This window comes from Carcharhinus amblyrhynchos, chromosome 11 (genome assembly GCF_965287045.1).
Source record: "Carcharhinus amblyrhynchos chromosome 11, sCarAmb.v2.hapA, whole genome shotgun sequence".
NCBI classification, from domain to species: Eukaryota; Metazoa; Chordata; class Chondrichthyes; order Carcharhiniformes; family Carcharhinidae; genus Carcharhinus; species Carcharhinus amblyrhynchos.
Window position 1 is genome coordinate 71,231,991 of NC_137334.1, and position 22,330 is coordinate 71,254,320.

Sequence of the window (22,330 nt, forward strand, 5' to 3'; positions counted from 1 at the left end):
CAGTAAGAAGTCTCACAATACTAAGGTAAAGTCCAATAGGTTTATTAGGAATCACAAGCTTTCAGAGTGCTGCTCCTTCAACAGGAGAATGGAGAGGTAAGTTTCACAAACACGGCATATATAGACAAAGACACAATTGCAAGGTAATGATTGGAATGCAAGTCTTTTCAGATAATCAAGTCTTTACAGATACAGGCAGTGCGAGTAGAGAGAGGGATAATCACAGGTTAAAGAGGTGCGAATTGTCTCATGCCAGGACAGTTAGTAGGATTTTGCAAGCCCAGGCCAAATGGTGGGGGTTACATATAACGTGACACAAACTCAATTAAAGGCTGCAATATTTGACTTGACTGATACTTTCTACAAATGGCATAATTGACAAGACTTTTTGAACACTAATATTTTTCACCCCGTTCCCCAAAGACTCAGTCGGGAATGCACACCGACCAATCACAGCAGACCCTCAGCTATTTAATGCTTTGAGAAGCCACAATTGGTTGGATATAGCCCATCTGTCCCTCTTTTGATATGGAAATCCGCCTCAGAGAGTTGCCAGCCAATCTGATTCAATGGCACTGTGCCAGTGGAGGCAATGGTTGATTTAAATTTCCAGAGCCCAGAGCGAGGTCATTCAATGGTTTCTTTTGGTGGAAAGGGAGTAATGGACCTGAGAAATGGGGAGAGGGAAGTGGGGCTCTTGATGACGAGGTCAGTGGCAGATGGAGTGTCCACAGGGGCAGACCTTTGGAGTGGCACTTAATTTGGACAGGGGACCTTAGACGATTGTGTCTCCCTCCTTTTCCACCCAATGTTTGAGCAGGGTGACCTGCTGGGTTTCCCGTTGCCAATTGGCCACTTAAGGACCTCGATTATAGTGGTGCTGGGTGGCCTAGTCCATCACATGTAACACTGAATTTAATGGCAGGCAGATGGGTGCAGGGAATGCTGTATTGCTGTCCACCCTACACCCACCCCCTTACAGCCCACACTCGAACTGCCCCTCCACCCCTGTCTGCAGCCTTTCCAGTGACTGACAATAAAAAATTTAGTCCCATATGATTTCAGCTGCACAGGTTATACAAACTTTCTTGCAGCTGGGATAGACTGGAATATAGGGTGTAGAATTGGGAGGATGAACCATAAATGTGTGGGGATGTGAGGAATCAATGGGAAAGCCAGGGGCAGACACTAACCAATACACACAGGGGCAAGGATGACCTTCCCACAGCCTGTGGGCATGATAGTGATGGTGGGGCGGTAGAGTGGATTGGGGAACAGCCGGGGAGACCTTCTTTGTCAAGCAACATGCAGCCCACGGAAAGTCTGCTAGGTTGAGTGGCCTTGTCAACCTTGACCCTTACTTTCCTAATGCCTGGACCTTGCTCAATGACTGAAAAGTGACAAATGGAATTCAGTCAGGAAACACGTGATATAATGCATCTGAGGAGGACAAACAAAGTAAGAAAATGCTCAAGAAATGTGAGGATATCACCAGGCATAAAGGAAGTGAGAGACCTTGGCATGCATGTTCGCTAGTCCCTGAAGGTGGCTGTTCAGGTGGATAGGGTGTTAAAGAAAACATCTGGAATGCTGTCCTTTACTGGAGAAAGTATTGAATACAAAAGCAATGCCCGAATTGCATAAAACGTTGGTTAGACCACACATGGAATTTTGGGTACAGTTTTGGTCACCACACCACAGGAAGGACATAATTGCTCTGGAGATAGCATAAAGGAGATTTACAAGAATATTCCCAGGGCTTGAAAATTGCAGCCAGAAGGAAACATTAGATAAATTAGGGGCATTTTCCTTAGAACAGAAGAAGCTGAGGGGGTACCTTATAGGGGTTTACAAAATGATGAGGACCCTAGAAAGGGCACACAGGAAATTCCCTGAGCATGAAGGCCAATTACCAGGAGGCATATATTTAAGGTGATTGGTGGAAGGATTAGAGGGATACAAGGAATTTTTTTTAAACTATAAGTAGCACAGGGTGGGGAGGGGGAGGGGGGGGCATTAGCAATTAATTGCCTGAATTACTAGTTGAAATGCTCAAATCATTTAAAAAGGTACCTGAATCTACACCTGAAATACTGCAACCTGCAAGTCTACAGATCAGGTGCTGGAAAGGAGGATTGGAATGAATGGCTGGTTTCTTTTTTTCACTCTTTTTTAGCCAGTGCTGACATAATGGGCTGAATACCTCTTCCTAACATTGTAATGTCTTATGGTTCTATGAATTTGTTCTGGGCTTCCTGGAGTACCAGTAGTGGCCACTGGTCCCAGTGTCACTGCAGTGACTGTAGAACACCAGACTTTCTGATGGGCTGGCATCACTTGCAGGTGGGAGCTTTGCCTTTAAAGACACTAAAGACCCTCAGGCAAGCATTTAATCACCTGATAAACATTTCATCCCATCAGGATTTCTAGAGGGCAGCACAGTGGCACAGTGTTTAGCACTGCTGTGTCACAGCACTAGGGTCCCGGGTTCGATTCCCAGCTTGGGTCACTGTCTGTACAGAGTAACCCCTCGAAAGCTTGTGAGAATATTATCAAATAAATAGGTTGGACTAAAACCTGGTGTTGTCAGACTTTTTACTGTGTTTACGCCAGTCCAACGCCGGCATACCCACATCATGTTCTCCCCTTCTCCATGTGGGTTTCCTTTGGGTGCTCCAGTGTCCTCTCACAGTCCGGAAGACATTTTGGTTGCATTGGCCATATGAAATCCCCCCTCAGTGTACCCGAACAGCTGCCGGAATGTGGCAACTGGGGGATTTTCACAATAAGTTCTTTGCAGTGTTTATGTAAGCCAACTTGTGACACTAATAAAAAATAAATAAACATGGCTATAATGGAGTTGCCCACAGCTTTCTATGGTCATTAAATTCAACTGATTATCTCTGACTATATTTGCCCTTACACCTGTAATCTTGTTCTTAGGCAGATACTTATTAATTTTTAAAATGACTAATTGACACCACATTACCTGTACTTACTGGAACACAATCCATACATGGCCTATGTCAATGGGATTCCTGCATTAAAGATATTGGATTAAGTTTATCAAAATTAATATTGGAATAATCAGGTTGACCGGTGTCTCTCCATTTTAAATTTAGATTTATCTGCAGGAGAATGATGTGGTTTACCTCGTTCCACTTTCACCTTTCACATCATCCATAATTTTTGCAACTCTAATAAGGTCTCTTTTATCTTTAATATTATGGACCAGAGCATCTCATATAAAAGGTGTGAGAGTAATTTCCTTTGTCTTACACTATTCCTGTAATTCATGGAAGAGTGCCTGTAAATAATGGGAAAAAATAATATCCTATTAGATAGCAAAGATGCAATCAACATTCAGTCTTTGATTGACTGATAAGAATGCCAAGTGTCAAGTTATCACTGACTGTGAAAGACATTCTAATCCTCAACAGCAAGTCTATCAACGGAATTGCTCCAGGACCCAAAGAGGGCTGTAGGGTTTATCTCTATCTATATTAAGATGGATCCTTCCAGGCCCTGTCTTGCATAGCCAGGCTACACCATGTATTTGTCTTGTTCTTTTCTCTGAAAATGATTTTTTTATTTTGCTGTCTGATTTATGCCATCGGTGTGACAAGTTAACTCACAGGAGAATAATAAATCTCACCCGTGCTTACTATCGCTAAAAAAATAAAACACCATGGAATCTACTTTCAAAGGTCAAAGCCAAGGTTTGAAGGAGGTAAGGCATAAATCTACTCTGGTGAAACAAATTTAGTCCTGCTCTGTTACTCGACGGTATCTGTGGTCACTCTTACCAAACATAAGTGTATTAAGAACCACCTGAGACAGAATATGTTTTATTTTCTGCTGAAAGAACTAATTAACATTTGAAAATTTTCCCTATTTGTAGTATTTCCTGAGTGGTTGGGTTAGAAAGAATATCACAACAAGAATAGTAAAACAAGGGATAATCTAAATTCGTAACATTATTTGAGGAGAGATTCTTCATTCTAGAATTCCTTTATTGAGGCTGCTTTGCAATCAAGAGCTCTTTGTTAATGGTGCGCACTTTCATGGAGATATTAGATGAAGCAGTAAAATGCAAATACATTTAATACTTTTTATTAAATTGTGGATTTAAGTTCCTCATGATTACAAAACAGTAAGAGGGGCAGTTTTCTGCTCCTCTTCTTGGGGGTGGGGGGCTGGAATTCCAACAGGATCAGAAAGTCTCACAGTTTTTACACCAGCGGGGTAACTCCAGTTGACTGTTGCCACCCTGCTTCGAAAGTCAAGATCCCAAGTTTCGTAGATTTATCAGCCCTTTACACCTGATTGCCTTTCCCATTGGATTGGCCATTCATGTGGCTGTTGAGTACATGCCAATGTGAACCACGATGGGTCCCCCACAACACGCACCTCACGAGTAGAATGTATCGGAGGTGCAGAGGTGAATACATCCCCCAAGGGGACAGGGACATGCCTGACCACTGCCTTCTGGCAGAACTTTGCTAAACAGATGAGGAAGAAAGAAACTGAAGGTTACCCTGATCAAGAAGGATGGGAGGAAACTTGTGTACAACATAAACTCTGGCATAGGAATTAATGTGAAGCATTCCCTACCCCGTCCCACTCTCTCTGTTCCCCACGTCATCACATTCTCTCTCCAAATACTCCGACTGCCTCGCCTGGGCCCCCTCTGTTCCGACTGCCTTGCCTGAGCCCCCTCTGCTCCAACTGCCTCGCCTGGGCCCTCTCAGTTCTGACTGCCTCGCCTGGGCCCCCTCTGTTCCAACTGGGCCCTGGAATTTACCTTCAAAATTTACCTTTCCCATTCTTTGTTGCTCGTCCAATAGCAGAATGGTTTCCCCCTGCATTTGCTGCCAATTGGCTCTCTGGTGGCCAATCAGCAACAAAACAGGGAAGAACTGGCTTGTGATTGGATAAACAGCTTTACAGCATTTACTATAAGTCACTTGAATGTCGGACAAATTCAGCAGGTGGCACTGAGTTGGATAAATCTGCTTTCAATAGGAGGTGCTGGAGCAGTGCTCCAGTGAAACATGGGCAAGGAAGTTTCCAACTGGTTAGCATTTACTGATATCCCTCTGCTGATGAATTAGCGCTCCTCCATGTTGAATAGGACTGGAGCAAGAATTGAGGTTAGCAAGGACACAGAATGTACCAATGTCCATCATCAGGAGTCTCTCAGCAGCACCACCACTGACTGAGTTGGCAAAGTCCTAAAGGACATTACTGCTGACTGAATCTTTGCCAAGTGGAGGGGAAAGCAATAAGAAGGAAAAACATGCTCGAGCTTGTCCTGTCCAATCTATCAGTCACAGTCACAGTCCTTGCGGGGGCTTCACAAAGAAGTCACCCTCCAGAATGTGGTATCATGCTCCCACTGTGATAAATAGGGTAGATTCAGAAGAGGTCTAACAGCTTGGGCAGTTCCACACAAGTGCCAGAAAATGACCATCTCCAACAAGATAGAATTGAACCATCTGTCCTTGACATTCAATCAGATTACCGCACTGAAACCCCAGTATTAAACAGTCCGAAGGTTGGCATTGACCAGGAACTGAACTGGAACAGCCATATAAATACTGTGGCTCCAAGCTCAGTTCAGAGATTTGTGATTCTGCAGCAACTAACTCCCCAAAGCCTGTTCGCCACCAACAAGGCACAACTCAGGAGTATGGTAGAATACTTCACACTGATTTGGATGAGTGCAGCTCCAACAACACTCAAGAAGCTCATAACCATCCAAAATAAAGCAGTTTGTTTGACTGGCACCTCATCTATCACTCCCTCCACCACACACACACAGTGAAAACACAGTGTATTCATCTACAAGATGCACTGCAGAATCTTGGCAAGCTTCCTTTGACAGTACCTTCCAAACCTGGAGCCTCTACTAACTAGAAAGAACATGGGCAGCAGGCAGGTGAGAACACCACCAAGTTCCTCTCTGTGCTCTATCACTTCCCGTTTGCCTTCTCAACTTAGAACTATATTGCCATCTCTTGAATACCGCTGGGCTGAAATCCTGGAACTCCGTCACTGCAGTGCTGTGGGTGAATCTAAGACAGATTGGATGCAGCCATTTCAGAAGGTGTCTCACTACCAGGGATGGATGATCAATGCTGACCATGCCAGCGATACTCACATCTCATGAACACAAATGAAACAACAAATGGACTAGTGAGAATCCAGACTTTGGCATTTTTGAGAGTTTGGGAAACTTTAACTCCAAATCAAACACAGACCGCATGTTGTGCAGAACTTCACAAAAGGAACTGCTTGCCACCAGAAACAATCTAGGTAAGAATTCCCACAGCACCAAGTTAAAGTCTAACAGGTTTATTTGGAATCACGAGCGTTCCTAGCGCTGCTCCTTCATCAGATGAATGATGAAGTCCAGGCCCACTCACCTGATGAAGGAGCAGTGCTCCAAAAACTCGTGATTCCAAATAAACCAGTTGGTCTTTAACCTGGTGTTGTGTGACTTTTTACCATTCCCAGCCCAGTCCAATGCCAGCATCTCCACATCATGACTTCCTCGGAGTAGACATCAAACGTGGCAAAAGCCCAAGCCTTGCCCAGGACTTTGCATTTACTTTCAGGATCTCAATCACAGAAGTTCTGCCCACACCATTAATTACCAATACATGTGTTATCAAAACAATTGTAGTTTGAGAATCTGTTATGGCCAAGTGTCCTGAGTTTTTTTTCACACATCCCATTTTTGCTTTAATGTGAAAAATGCAATTTCTGAATTTTTTCTCTGTGAATTTGCCATGACTTCTCATTGTTTCATGCTTCAGGTGCCACACTCAGAAACAGTCTTTACTACTTTTCTTTATCAGCCATGATAATGCCTACAAGCCTTGATGAAATAAATTGAACCATTGTAGCAATTATAATGATTTCAGTGCTAATTTTAACCATCTTTTTTGTCATGTTCTTCACACTTCAGTGAAGCACTTACATCAATTGAACTCAGGTTAGTTTTAATCTTTTAGAAACCGCACAGTTATTACTTCAGGCAAGATAGAAGTGATAGCCATCAGCATCAGAAATTAGCAGGCCCACAGTATAATGCTCTAGCTACCTTTCAATACTCTATTGCTTCACACCGCCCATCTGGTCATAAGAGCAGAAGGCTCATAACATAATTCCATTCAATTTGGTTACCGAGATTAGATCTATCCGCAATATTAAATAAACTTAACATTCCTGCTACATTCAGCAATGGAAAACTCATAATTTATAAAGCAATATCCTTGATATACTATACATTCTAATTCACAAACTACAGCACGGCTCAGAGCAACTCAGTAGATTTTGCAAGGTGCTACTAACCACAAGACATGGCTTCATCAGACCGATCTCCACAGTCATCTTCTAAGTCGCACACCCATGACAATGGGATGCACCGTCCGCTGGTACAGGGAAACTGAGTGGGTTGGCAAGTTTTCCCTGCAATGAAACAACACCATGGATCAGAAGACAGAGATGCCAGTAATTCATATTACTTTTGTATAATTGAACCACTTTTTCCAAAACATTTGATCTATTGTATTATTGTCACATGTATTGGGATACAACAAAGAGTATTGTTTCTCGTATGCTACACAGGTAAAACATACAGTTTATAGAGTACATAGGGGACAAGGAAGGGAGATGGTGCAGAATGTAGTGTTACGGTCATAGCTGGGGTGTAGAGAAAGATCAGCTTAATATAAGAACATAAGAAATTGGAGCAGGAGTAGGCCATTCAGCTCCTTGAGCCTGCTACGCCATTCAGAAAGATCATGGCTGATCTGATAGTGGGTTCAGTTCCACTTACCCGTTCGATCCCCATAGCCCTTAATTCCCTTATTGGTTAAAAATCTATCTATGACTTAAACACATTTAACGAGGAAGCCTCTACTGCTTCATTGGGCAGAAAATTCCAAAGATTCACTATCCTCTGGGAGAAGTAGTTCCTCCTCAACTCTGTTCTAAATTGACTCCCTCGTATTTTGAGGCTATGCCCCCGAGTTCTTGTTTCCACTGTAAGTGGAAATAACCTCGCTGCTTCTACCCTGTCTAGCCCCTTCATTATCTTACATGTCTCTATAAGATCTCCCCTCAACCTTCTAAACTCCAATGAGTACAGGCCCAGTCTACTCAATCTCTCCTCATAAGCTAACCCCTTCATCTCCGGAATCAATCTAGTGAACCTTCTCTGTACCCCCTCCAAAGTTAATATATCCTTTCTTAAATAAGGGGACCAAAATTGCACACAGTACTCTAGAAGCGGCCTCACCAGTACCTTGTACAGTTACAGCACGACCACCTTGCTTTTATATTGCGATAAAGGCCAACATTCCATTTGCTTTCTTGATCAGCTGCTGCACCTGCAAACTGAGTTTTTGTGATTCATGCACAAAGACCCCAGGTCCCTCTGCACAGTAGCATGTTGTAATTTTTCACTGTTTAAATAATAGTTTATTTTACTATCATTCCTTCCAAAGAGGATAATCTCACACTTACCAACATTATACTCCATCTGCCAGACCCTTGCCCAATCACTTAGCCTATCCAAATCTCTCTGCAGACTTTCTGAGTCCTCCACGCAATTTGCTTTCCCATTCATCTTTCTGTAATCCGCAAACTTTGTTACTCTACACTCAGTCCCCTCCTCCAGATCGTCTATGTATATGGTAAATAGATGAAGCCCTAGCACCAATCCCTGCGGCACGCCACTAGTCACTGATTGTAAACCGAAAAAGCACCCATTTATTCTGACTCTCTGCTTCCTGTTGGATGGCCAATCCTCAATCCATGCTAACACTCTATTTACCCCCACCTCCGTGTATCTTTATCTTACGCAGCAACCTTTTGTGAGGCACCTTATCGAATGCCTCTGGAAGTCTCAATACACCACATCCACTGGTTCCCCTCTGTCAACCGCACTCATTGTACCCTCATAAAATTCCAGTAAATTAGTCAGACATGACTTTCCCTTCATGAATCCATGCTGCATCTGTTTGATTGAACCCTTCATTTCCAGATGTCCTGCTATTTCTTCCTTAATGATAGATTCCAGCACTTTCCCAACTACGGATGTTAAGCAAACTGGCCTGTAGTTACCTGCCTTTTGTCTACCTCCTTTTTTAAACAGTAGCGGTCTAGGCTTGATGGGCCAAAGGGCCTGTTCCTGGGCTGTATTGGTCTTTGTTCGATGAAAACTTTGCTTAATTGTCAAGTTTTAATTGCTGCAGATGAGATTACACTTCTGAATGCTTTTCACAATATCTGACACTTTACAGAATTAGGCAATATCCCACTATTTTGCTACTGTTTGGTATACTAGGCGAATTGGCCATGCTAACTTGTCCCTTAGTGTCGTAATTGTACATAAATGCACTTTACTCTGGATAGAGTTTTGGGTAAAAACAAATTCTAACAATTTAAATTTTAACGTAGAATAAAACTTTTATGATTGGTGACGGGAAAGCAAAAATATTTGAGATGTTAACATCACTAAGTCTGCTCAGTTAGCTGGAGTCTTTACAGCCATTAGATAATAAACTCCACCACTAAACTCAGTGCAACTGTCTTCAGGATGATACCTACTGGGTTTTGAGTATTGTTGAACCTTGCTGCCAAGCTTGCCAGGGTAAATGCATGGAGTTATGGGATTAAGACTAGGGTGGGATTGTGGTCGGTGCAGACTGAGTGGGTGACTGGCCTCTTTCTGCACTGTGGAATTCTATGATCCTACACTGAAAATGGACATATCACTTATTTTTGATGAGAAGATTATATGACTCATACAGCTTCATGATGTCAGAGGAAGAAGCATTCTTGATTTGACAGTATAATTCCTGATGTCAGCCACAATCAGTGGAACTGCCCTGCTAATCCTGTGCACAGAATGAACTCTCACATTCTTCCTTTAATCTTAGAGATTATTTATGACATTACTTGTAATACAATATCTATAAAATTTGAATGTTAACTTTAATATTTTACTGAGTAAACTGAAGATTGAAACTGGAAATTTGTCACTTCTAATTTGAAGGCAGAAGCATGCAGAACATGAAAATCACAATTAATTATCACACATTTTGTGCAAAACTTAACATTTCTTTGTTTTGCTTGCTGACAGTTTCCAGTTTGATTATTTCAGGTAATCTTATGACAATATGCCATCCATTTAAATTGTACATATGCAAAACTTAGTCTCAATTCGTGTGAAAGTGTTTATCTTCCTATAACTGGAATATGGTTTCAAAATGTTATAATAATCAGTCATACCCAGAAGCTTCACTCTGATATAGCTATTGCTAATTACCAATACTCTGGCCTGTAAAAAATTAGAAATCAAGTTTGGGAGATTTTAACTTTCTCTACTTGGTGGAAATGGGGCAATTTGGGATTGAAAATGAGGCTGCTTAACTTGTCCATCTATGCCAGACCTGCCTCCATTCTCCTGGGTCCTTTGACTAGGTAGCCAAAGTACCTGCCTGAATCCAGTGCCAAATTAAATCCTCAAATGGGAGTTACTGGGCTTGTCGGGATGCTCTGTTCAGTGAAACCTGGGGATACAGCAGAAGAAAGGTAAGTATTAAATTAATCTTTGTCAGGTTGACAAGAATCCTGCTCTAGGATCTGAAAAGATAACAGGGGCTGCTGTCAATCCTAATGCCTCTTGCTGCAATAACCACCCTCCCCTCCACCCCCGAGCTACCTTTTCTCAGATGGCTCAGTCTCTGGGAATCCAATAGCTGTTGCTCTGTAGCCACCAAGTTTCAGGTGAACAAAAGATAAATTTTCAGTGTAGTTTTCAGTGGACTCTTAATAGACATGATGATACAAATGAGAAGAAATAGGCCGCTCAGCCTCTCAAGCCTGCTCCGCCATTCAATAAGAGCATGGCTAATCCGATTGCAATCTCCATTCCACATTCATGCCTATCCTTGCCATTTATTTCCACTGCCTTTTGAGGAAGAGAGTTCCAAAGACTCTCAACCCTCAGAGAAAAAAAAATTCTCATCTCTTAAATGAGTGACCTCTTTTTCTTAAACCGTGATGCCTCATTTCAGACTCTCCCACAAGGGGTACATCTTGTCCACATCCATTCTGTCAAGACCCCAGGATTTGAAATATTTCAATCAAGTCACATCATACTTGACTATAATTCTGTAGTAGAAATGCATTATTGAAGGTCAATGGCATTTACAGGTGCTATATACTTACACAACATTCAAAAATTATCATGGAATAAAGAATTCAGGTGATAGAGCTCATAATCTGCAAAATAGCCTAGTTCATTTAAAATTTAAATTTACCTCTTTTGAGTTTTGAATAGATAGAAATTCTGCAATAAATCCTTGAGTTATCATGGATTAGGTAAAGAACCATTTTCTATTGTTCTGGCTTAATTGTAAAGCTGCTGTTTAATTTCGGGGACAAAATGTATTGCAAACTGAAATCCAGGTACTTAGTGAGCCTCATCACTCAAAGTAGCTCCCTGATCTTTGTCAATCAGATCAGCGTGCTTGCTGTCAGACAACAGTGGGGCACAAATGATTAAAAGCAAGATCGTGGTGGAGAATTAAACAGGGGGCGGCTCTGCATATGTTCCCATCTTCAATGATGGTGGAGCCTGGCACATCAGTGAGAAAGGCAGGGTGACTATCTTCAGCCAGAAAGGATGATCACAGATGCCAGTCTTTGGCCAACTCAATTCACTAGCTCCACAAGATATGAAGAAACAGCTGAATGCTGTTTTGATACTGCAAAGGCTATGGGCAACTGACAGCATCCTGGCAGTAGTACTGAAGACTAGCACTCCAGAACCAGCTGCAACCCGAGTCAGGCTGTTCCAGTACAGTTACAACATTAGCATGCAACCCACAACATGGAAAATTGCCCAGGTGAGACTTGTCCAGAAAAAACATGGCGAATATAACCTGACCAATTACCACCCTACCAGCCTATCTTCGATCATCAGTAAAGTGATGGAAGGCATCATCGACAGTACCATCAAGGAGTAGTTACACAGCAATAACCTGCTCACTGATTTTTAGCTTGCATTCCACCAATACCTCTTAGCTCTTGACTTTGTTACAAGCATTGTCAAAAGAACTGAAGCAAAGAGATGAAGAGAGAGTGACTGTCTTTGACATCAAGATACCATGTTAGAATGTAACCAATGATAATATTGGATCTTTTATAATGGGACCAATGGTAACATGTCGTGAGAGTTGGCTGACCAGCTGACCCAGTAGACTATGTAACCAATGACAAAATGATGTGGTGATCAGGTGACTCAGTATAAATAAGCAGCAGTTGGGAATTGTGGGAAACTTGAATGGCCCAGGGTATGGTATCAAGTGTTGAAGTAATGAAGTTTCTTCATTAAACCTTTTTCTTTGATTTACTTGTTGGAGTAAGTTTTGTTTTATTTTATTGCTTACAACTGAAGGGCCTGATTTCAACATGTTTATTCTCAGTGCTGAGTCTGGGTGCAATTCAGATCCAAGTTGGAAATCTGTTCTCAGGCACTTTCATGTGCACTTAGCCTAAAAAAAATTGCGGGTTTGAACTGCACTGTGGGCGGGGCTTATCGCGCCCAAAATGCTGCTGCTCCGATCGGAGTTTTGAACTGCACGTGCGCAGTGAGAAAAAGAATTGAAAAACGCACCCCTGTCATATCGCTGCCGGGCCACAAAAAGTGGATAAAGCAGTCTGGGAGCAATGGCCCCACAGATACCGCCCCACTCCCACAACAAACTGTCCCCCTTATCTACCCCTTGCCCTCACTGCTACCCAGACCAGTAGTAAGCTCCTGCCTCCCTTCTCCCCCAAATGATCCCCCACAGAGTGGCAGCGGTTCCCCCCATGCCCCTGCCTCCCACTTTGCCACCAGAGAATGATCGGGCCTCCCCTCTCCCACCAGAGAATTAGTGGGTCTCCCTCGACCCACCCCATCAGAGAACCATCTGACCTCCCTCCCCCCACTCCTCCACCGATCTGAGTAAGAAAGCCGTTTGAAGCTTTAAACATACTCTTTAGAAGCTGGAGTGCCCAAACCCGACCTTCACCGAACATATCTGTTTCGCGTCGAATCTGGACGGGCAAACCCCATGGTAAAGGGGGAAACACAGGTAAAGTAGGGCGGACAGTCTGTTAATTCAATTTAAATGCATGCAAATTTAAATTGCATGCATTTAAATCGCCACTTTGGGTACAGTTCAGATTGTGGCCATTTTTGGGCTTGGTAAAGTGGGCATCTGCGCAGATGCAGGCGCTGATCGTGTTAATGGCCTCACGCCCGACTTTACCAAAAATGGGCTTGACACAATGGTAAAATAGGGTCTGAAGAGTTCCTTCTACTGAATAAACAGACCAGACAATGTCCATTGTCCCTTGACATTCAGAGGAATTACCATCTTTGAATCCTCCATTATCAACATCCTGGGGTTTACCATTGACAAAAACTGCACTAGACCAGCCATATAAATACCTAGGCAAAAACCAGTCAGATGCTGGGAATTCTGTGGTTAGTAACTCACCTCCCAATTCCTCAAAGTCTGTCCACCATCGACAAGGCAGAAGTGGGAATATGATGGCATACTGTCCATGATGATTATGGGTCCAACCTCACTCATGAAGCCTGACAACATCCAGGACAAAGATGCACTGCAACAATTCATCAAGTCTCCTTCAGCAGCACCTTCCAAACCTACCCACCTCTCCAATCTAGAGGGACAAGCCCAGCCAATGCCTGGGAACAACACCACTTGGAACTTCCCTTCAAGTCACAGACTATTCTGACTTGGAAATATATCTCCGTTCCTTCACTGTTGATGGGTCAAAACCCTGGAAATCCCTTCCAGATGGCACAATGGGTGTAGCTACATGAAATGGATTGCAGCACTTCAGGAACCAGCATCCTTTCAGGAGAATTCAGGGACAGACAAACGTTAACCTTGTTAGTGAGGACTCACACCCGATGAAAGAATAAATGATAAAAAACTGCCTTATTCACCCTTTCCATTTAAAAGTACGATTTGCAAAGTCAGTTAATGAATATTGAGAACAGAAGCTGCTCTTGACATACAAAAGGATTGCGACATATACCATAACTCATCCAATATTTTTGAGATTGCAATATGTTCAGTATTGAAAAACATTCTACATATGACTGTAAACATCCATCTTTATAACTTTTTCAGAGTAACAGCGAAGACGAGAAATGCAATTGCAAAGCCATTAATGTTTAAGATTGAGATGGCGATTATAGTACTTGATAGATTGGGCCCATCGAGATTTCAGATTAAGTCAATCTGAAAATGTGTCAATTGGAGCAAATTTAAATGTGCTTAATATCTAAGTGGGAATAAAGGAACTTAGGATATTACTCGTATAGCTATTACACTGGGCTGGAGTTTTTGATAATGCAGGAGGAGTAATCTTCCTCTTCCTGTACCTATCGGAAAGAAAAATTAAGTGCCTAGGCCTTTAATAAGTGCCTGGCTAAACCATTCAACACCCAGATAAATGACTGAAGATTTTGTCGTGTATGCTCTGCCTGCCTATTTCTATCTGCAAATTGCAAAGGGGGTTCCACAACTTGTGGAGGGCTCCAATTTGCATATCAAAACTGGATTTCATTTACAGGTCCATCTGACAACTGCATCGGGCAGGCTGTAATTCAACAACAGTGAAGTGGTTGAGATGCAGTCCGATTCTCAATTGCTGTCCGTCCTGTTTTCCAAGAAGAAATGTATGACTGGCTGTTGAAAATCGCCGTAATGGCATTATAGTCTCATTGTGTTTTGGAGCCATTCAAGGCCATCATTTGAATAATTGATGAAACAGAAAAGAAACATTTTATAATTTGTTAACCATATAGCTAAGGGAGTAAATCTAACAAAATTTGGAGTAGAACCTGTCGAGGCCATTTGTGTTACAAATATCGAAACTATCCAGTCCTTCGAGCCTGCTTACCCATTCATTTAGATAATGGCTGATCATCAAAATCAATACCCTGATCCTGCCTTCTCCTCATATTCCTTCATCCCTTTATCCCCCAAGAGCTATATCTAATTTATTCTTGAAATCAGAGTCTTGGCCTCAACTACTTTCTGTGGTTGTGAATTCCACAGATTCACCACTCTCTGGGTGAAAAGAAACTCTCCTCACCTCAGTCCTAAAAGATTTACCCCTTATCCTCAAACTATGTGCCCTAGTTCTGGACTCCCCCACCTTCGGAAACATTCTTGCTGAATCTACCCTGTTTAATCTTGTTCAGGTTTTATAAGTTTCTATCTATTCCTCTCATGTCCACATCTTCCAGTAACTCCTGCAACTAACACAGCCCTACATGTATACAGGCTCTTGATTTTCCTCTGGATACCAGCCTATGAGATTGAGAGTAGATGACTTGAATGCATGTGTTGGGGCAGACAGTGTTTCATGTTGTTTCCGCTGTTTGGCATGCCAGTAGTCCTGTGTTATTGTTTCAAAAGGTTGTCATCTCACTTTTAGAAATGCCTGGTCACATGTAAACAAGAAAGAGTTAAGGATGGCAGATTTCCTTCCATACAGGGACATTAGTGAGCCAGCTGTGCTTTACGACAATTGGTGATAGTTTCATAATTTTTAATTCGTGATTTATTAATTGAGTTCAGATTCCACAAGCTGCTTGGATGGCAATTAAACCTCGGTCTCTGAGGCATTACCCTGGGCCTCTGGATCGCTAGTCCATTGGCATTACCACTATGCCACTGCCTCCCTGACATGTGAGCCAATTGAGAGTTGCATGGGGGTCAGCTTGCCTGGTCTCCTAATCTTGAAGCCCTTCTTGCATTGGAACCACACATTCTACGCCACACTTTGGCTGCTCACTTCCTCTGCAGATTCCAAACTGGTCTGACTGGTGAGGCCATCATGCCTTCTCCAGCCATCCTCAGAAAAGAACACCTTATCTTTGTGCCCTCACTGTTTTCAATATCACCTCAAGTTTGAGGCGTTGAAGGTGTGCTCCTCCCCTTCTGCAAACCATTCACTTGGTCCTTTTGTGTTTGCAAAGGGGCAACTCACAGAACACAGCAATGCTTTTGCGAGTGCAACTGACATCCCTTTAAATACTCAGCCTTCACCTGGGCTTCTGACACTTCACCCACCCGCACCATTTACATTGGATATCAATTCCAGAGGCAGCCTCTTAGTTGACTGATTGCCATGAAAGTCAGCCAGAAGGCCTGCTACTCAGTGGCTTATGTATCCAGTCTGGAAAGCAAGCTAGAAGGGCTGAATGGCCTTCTGCTTCTCCTATTTCTTGTGGTCTAATAGTGTTATGGAAATGATTCTGTCACTTCACCAGGGCCAGAATCCATCTATTGGAATTTCTTTTGCATTTGAATTGAATTGAATCAAATTGATTTATTATTGTTACATTTATTGGGATTCAGTGAAAAGTACTGTTTCTTGCGAGCCATACAGATAAAACATACTATTCAAAAAGTGCATTGAGAAGAGTCCCATAAAATAGGGAATAAATGCCAATTGGATTCCTATTCCTTGTCTAATTTTGAACCATCCACCATGTGACAATGTAAGAAAGTGTTTGAATTGTGGACAATAATGAATCCCATTGTAATGAATCACTGCTGAACCTTTAAGACTAAAATTGCTACACTTGCAGTGCACAATTATGTTAATTATCCAAGGGCATTTTTACTGAATTAATTGTTACAATTATCAAGTGAAAATGAAGCATTATCAGCCGTATAAAACCTCATACCTTTCTACTGTTACCTTTAATTACACAAAACATTGATTTCTCAGAGTAACAAATACAGGCACTAAAGTTCACACATCGATTTGGCAGAAGTGAAAGAAAAATGCATCAAACAGACAAGTGGACATTTTACACCATATACCCTGTGCTGCTTGGTATAGACCCTAACCCCTTCTGGAATTCACCGTCTTATAATTATGCTGGGCTAATAAGTTTTTGTAATTTTGGAGAATTTGATTTCACCCACATAATGTACAACTCATTAATGTGAATTGTTATGACCTACAAAGAATTACAGTCACAGCTGTATTCACATTGAACTGTTATTAGAAGACAAAAGTTGAAATTAATATTGTTTCATATTCTATATAACTTAGGTACAAATCTCTATTTCAAACTACATTTTATTGTTTAAGACAAAATAAAATCCAGAGCAGAATATGAATACGCATTCCAACTGTGCCCTCCTCCTGCGCCTCATTTATTTGCAATTATATTGATTTGTGAATAAGCATAAAGAATCTTGCAGCATAAAACGACAGCTTCATTTTTGGCAGACTTTTGGACCATAATTTTTGGGCCCGATTGGGTGAAAGGAACAAAGGTGGAGGGTGCCTGGCGCTTGCCAGTGCGCCAGTTTCCTCATCCCATTCCTTGTACTGGTCATTATAGCCCAGGCAGGATTGGAGCCAGCAAGGTTTCATTGTCCTTATGGAGTAATTGGTCGATTAGGCTTGTTGGGAGTATTGTTAACTGCCATTGAAGAAGACTGATTAGAATTTTCTGAGCCATAATTATTGAATCCAGCCTCTAGTTTCTTAAACTGGCCAGTTAACTGGCAGGAAGCTAGCAACTGGCACTGTAATGAGAGGCTGTATTCTACACAGACAAGAGGCCCTCCCTACCTGAAAGGATTAAGTCACTCTGTGCAGAGATATCACCACCATGTCCTCCTCCATTGTATCCTCCTCCTCCATCAATGCTCTCCCACCCATCCACTCACATGTTTTGAGAGCACGCTCATTGCCCTTAATTGGACAGAAGCCTGTCTGCATGGCAATTCGGGGGCACAACCTAGAAAATCCCAAATCCCAACCAGGGCAGGTTCTCATCCCAGAAACAGTTACGACTTTAATCTCCTGTCCAGGAGGAAAAAAATCAACTCTGACGTTTTTCTACTTTTTTAATTTACTTATTTAGGTGGGTAAATGATAGTTATAAAGTTTAACTGGCATCAGGGTGGCACAGTGGTAAGCACTGTTGCCTCACAGCTTCAGAGACCCAGGTTCAATTCTGGCTTTGGGTGACTGCGTGGAGTTTGTACATTCTTCCCATGACTGCGTGGGTGTCCTCTGGGTGCTCCAGTCCCCTCCCACAGTCCAAAGATGTGCATCGTCCTTACTAAATTGCCCCTTAATGTCCCAAGGTGTATAGGTTAGGTGGATTAGCCAGGGTGAATGTGTGGGGTTACGGGTACAGGACAGGAGAGAGGGCCTGGGTGAAGTGCTCTGTTGGAGAGCCAGTGCAGACTTGATGGACTGAATGGCCTCTTTGGACAGTAGGAATTCTATAATTTTCTATGACATTGAACCTTGCAGCTTTTCACACTGGTGGGATCTTTTAATCCTGCCTATGACACACCCCTGGCACGTGTTTCCCTGGGGCTTGCGGTGGAGTCAATCGGAAATCCCATTGACAGCAGCGGGACTGGAAGATCCTGCCACCAGCGAAAGGTGGTGGGCCACCTCCTGCCACGGCAAACACACCGTGAGGAGGCCAGAGAATCCCACCCATAATGTAGGTGAAAAATTCTGTTCAAAGCACGAACGCTATTATACTTCTAGACTATGATTTAAAGCATTTTGATTACATTTCACAATGCTGCAATCCAGCAGAAAAATTACCTGAGCAAGTTTCATTTGATTCATCCTCACTGTTGACACAGTCATTAGCTCCATCGCACAGCCATCTTTTAGGGATGCAACGATTATTCTGGCATCTGAAGTGATTCACAGGACATGTACTGTTGTCTACCAAAAAAATTATTATGGCTGATTAATTAACACAAAAAGCAGTAAATAGCATGCTAATTAATACAATTTAAAACTGTGATATGTATCTAGAATAAAACAGATAGATGAATTATGTTTCATCTTCGGTTCGAATTCTAAAGAATTGTTACTTCTCCACTGAACATTATCTCATAATTTTAACCTGTCACTGGCAATAGATTGGATGGTTATAGTGCTAAAATGCGCCAATTTGAAGATACATTCCACTCTGATTTATTTGTAATTTTTTTCTGACTATTAAATAAAGTTTATTACATATAGATTATTCCCAGTTGGTTATCAAACTGTTGTCATTTCATCCATAAAATGCAAATCTCCAAAACATAAACTATAGAAAGCAAATGAGATGTGTCACCCAATACTATTTTCGATAAATTGGAATAGCTGAATAATAAAACACCACAGCTGTATGGAGGATTAGGCTGTCAATTTTAGGCATTCAACAATCTTTATAAAAATGTTTTACAGTTTGTTTGGCCATTTGTCTCAAAATGCTAAAGCTGAGAGGATATTCCACATTTTAATTAAATCTCACCAGAACATAGGTCATGAGGTTACAAATTAATAAAGTAACAAGGCGTGTTCAAATCTAATTTATTTCATTTTTTTTAATGTTATGCAACAAAAAAAAACAAACTGTGCCATTCAAAACATACAGCAGATGTCTTGGTCTTCATCACTACCATCAAAGCAGTCATTATCACCGTCACATTTCCAGCGTTCCTGAATGCATCTTCCGTTTCTGCAGGCAAATTCTCCAAAATGACACTGCTGGAGAGTGGGTGGGCCAGGTTTCACTAGGGAAAAATGTAATAAAGGTTAGAATTACTAAAAATTAGTGCTGTGGCCAACTACGAATTAAATATCACAGGCATGAGTTTATTCTTGCTTAAATTAATAGTATTGGCATAATCTGGGCAAAAGTGGCCAAGACAGCAGGGAAGATCTGGAAACTTGGAACATGAGCAATGCCCAAAACACTTATGTTTGTGTTTTCCGTAATCCTGCAGGTTCATGGTTCAATTCACCTCAATTCAATTCATTTGGTGTGTTACATTCGCTGCTGCCAATGTGTCTCCTCTATATCGGAGAAACCAAGCGTAGACTGGGTGATCGCTTTGCTGAGCACCTTCGGTCTGTGTGCAATCAGGGCCCTGACCTTCCGGTTGTTTGCCATTTTAACACAATCCTGCTCCCATGCCCAAATGTATGTCCTTGGCTTGTTGCAATGTTCCAGTGAAGCTCAACGCAAACTGGAGGAACAGCATCTCATCTTCCGGCTGGGCACTTTACGGCCTTCCAGTCTCAACATCAAATTCAACAACTTCAGATGATTTGTTCCACCCCACCTCGACCCCTTTGTTTTCTTTGTATTTTTTTTTACTGTTATCTACATTTTGTTTCTTTATCGTCTTTCTTCATTTTTCTCCCCCCTCCAACCTTTTCCCCTACTTTATCCCCTTTCCCTTACCTTTTCTCTGCCTTTGTTTCTCCTTTTCTAAATCTTATCCTTTTCCCATAAATTTTCATTCCCTCCTCTGCACCCCACAGCGCCCCCACACCCCACACACCCCCCCGCCCCACATCATTCCCCACCCCCGCATCACTGCTGCCCCCCCCCTCCCCCGCCCCCAACAACGTCTTCATTTTGGCTTGTCTGCCATTTGGCCATTCACACCCTTTATTCTCTCTGTGGACAGATATTATCAGTCCTTTCCCCTGGTTTCTGTGGCTACAACTCATCATTCATTCCCTCACCCTACAGTGTAATTATCTTCCACTTTCTATGCCTTTTAACTGTGACAAAGGGTCATCTGCACTCGAAACGTCAGCTCTTTTCTCTCCTTACAGATACTGACAGACCTGCTGAGATTTTCCAGAATTTTCTTTTCTAGTTTCAGATTCCAACATCTGCAATAATTTGTTTTTACCAAGATATTGGGATATTTGTTATAATCTGAGTTCATGCAGTTTTGTTTATTTTTAGGGGGGCTGTCCCCTGGAGTTTCAGTGTAAGATTTAATTAGGTTGGTTGACATGAAGCAGAGATATGTAAATGGACAGAGTTACACTTTCAGAAACAGGCAGGCAATTTGTGCTTGAATCTGCAAGGAACAGGAGCTCTTTTTGCTCTCTCTGTCTCTCTCTCTCTCTCTCTCTCTCTGGAGACTATAGTTTGCAACCGGTTAGAAAATAAATATCTCTTTACGGTGGTGTTCTGGAGGTGGAGGACTAGCAGCCTGCATACCAGCACCTACCAACCTGTTGTTTATAATTAATTTTGAAGAGGCATTTGCTTCTATGAGGAATATTTCTTAAATTAGAACTAATAAAGATTAGATAGCAGTTAAAAATTGTATCTTGTGATGTTTAAGTTTTTCAATTGGTAAAAGTTACACAAATTATTTTTATTGTAGTTAAATTGTTGTATTAAATAAAGGTTGTTTTAATAAAAGCTTCCTCATGGTCAACAGAATCATACCCGGAGTGAAACTAATGTCAAAAAATTTAAAAAGCCTAGTCTGACTTCATAATATATCTTACTGTTTCTGATCTGGTCCCGAACAAAATCTCACATTAAATTCCCAATACCCCTGACAAATTTACTATACTAGAATACATTTTCTATTGAGTTTATCATCCTTGTGAAAGAGTTTATTCTGCCTGACAAAAATTATTGTTTCATTTCACCACTTCTTCCAGCCTCCAGTTCTCATTATAATGAGGCAATTCTCCTCAGGCAAATGCAAGACTCTGGTTCCATTTTCAGAGCAATCAACAACTAAGACAAAAGTTTTCAATCTTTAAAGCTGCATATTTTTATTCATCAATTTGGTGAACCATGAAATAATTTCAAATGAGGTTCAAGGTCTTTGGTTTCTCACAAGACTGTGGCCATGACAGAATTTGCACCTGCAGCTAATGGACTCGCAGAATCACGCCCAATATTTCCACTTGTACAGAAGTCCAAAATTATGAGCCTTAAATATAGTTTAGTCACAACAAGTTCAATAACTCAAGAGAGAATTTCTTTACTCAAAGAATGTGAAATCACAACCAAAGGGAATGTTTGAGGTAAGCAGCACAAATTAATTTACTACAAAGCCAAATAAGTACATGAGAGAGACTGGTGTGGCAAAAGATGGTGATAGTTCACAAACATAGCAAGATATGAATGTGCAACAATATGAACATACAATTTAGGATCTGGAGTAGGCCAACCTGCTCCTCAGAACTGCACTGCATTCCATAAGATCATGATCTTGGCCCCAACTCTACATTCCCACCTCCACCGGGTAACCTCTGACTGCCTTGTTGGGTGAAGAATCTGACTACCTCTGCCTTAAAAATATTCAATGACCTTGCCTCCACTGCTCTCCAGGTGAGTTTTCTCAAGGTTCACAACCCTGTGAGAGAAAGCAATTTCCTTCATCCCCCCATCTTAAATAGGATAGTC

At 41.8% G+C, this 22,330-nt stretch overlaps 1 protein-coding gene across 1 annotated transcript in view; it reads right to left on the reverse strand.

The window, feature by feature from the left end:
- Positions 1-22,330, reverse strand: part of LOC145350212 (low-density lipoprotein receptor-related protein 1-like) — a 1,564,930-nt gene that overhangs the window by 639,045 nt on the left and 903,555 nt on the right. Inside the window, exons 16-18 of the mRNA XM_080199274.1 lie at positions 19,530-19,670; positions 18,706-18,831; positions 7,360-7,476 (exon numbers count right to left, since the gene is read on the reverse strand). Of these exons, the coding sequence (XP_080055400.1) occupies positions 7,360-7,476; positions 18,706-18,831; positions 19,530-19,670 (384 nt within the window). The remainder of the gene's footprint in view (positions 1-7,359; positions 7,477-18,705; positions 18,832-19,529; positions 19,671-22,330) is intronic.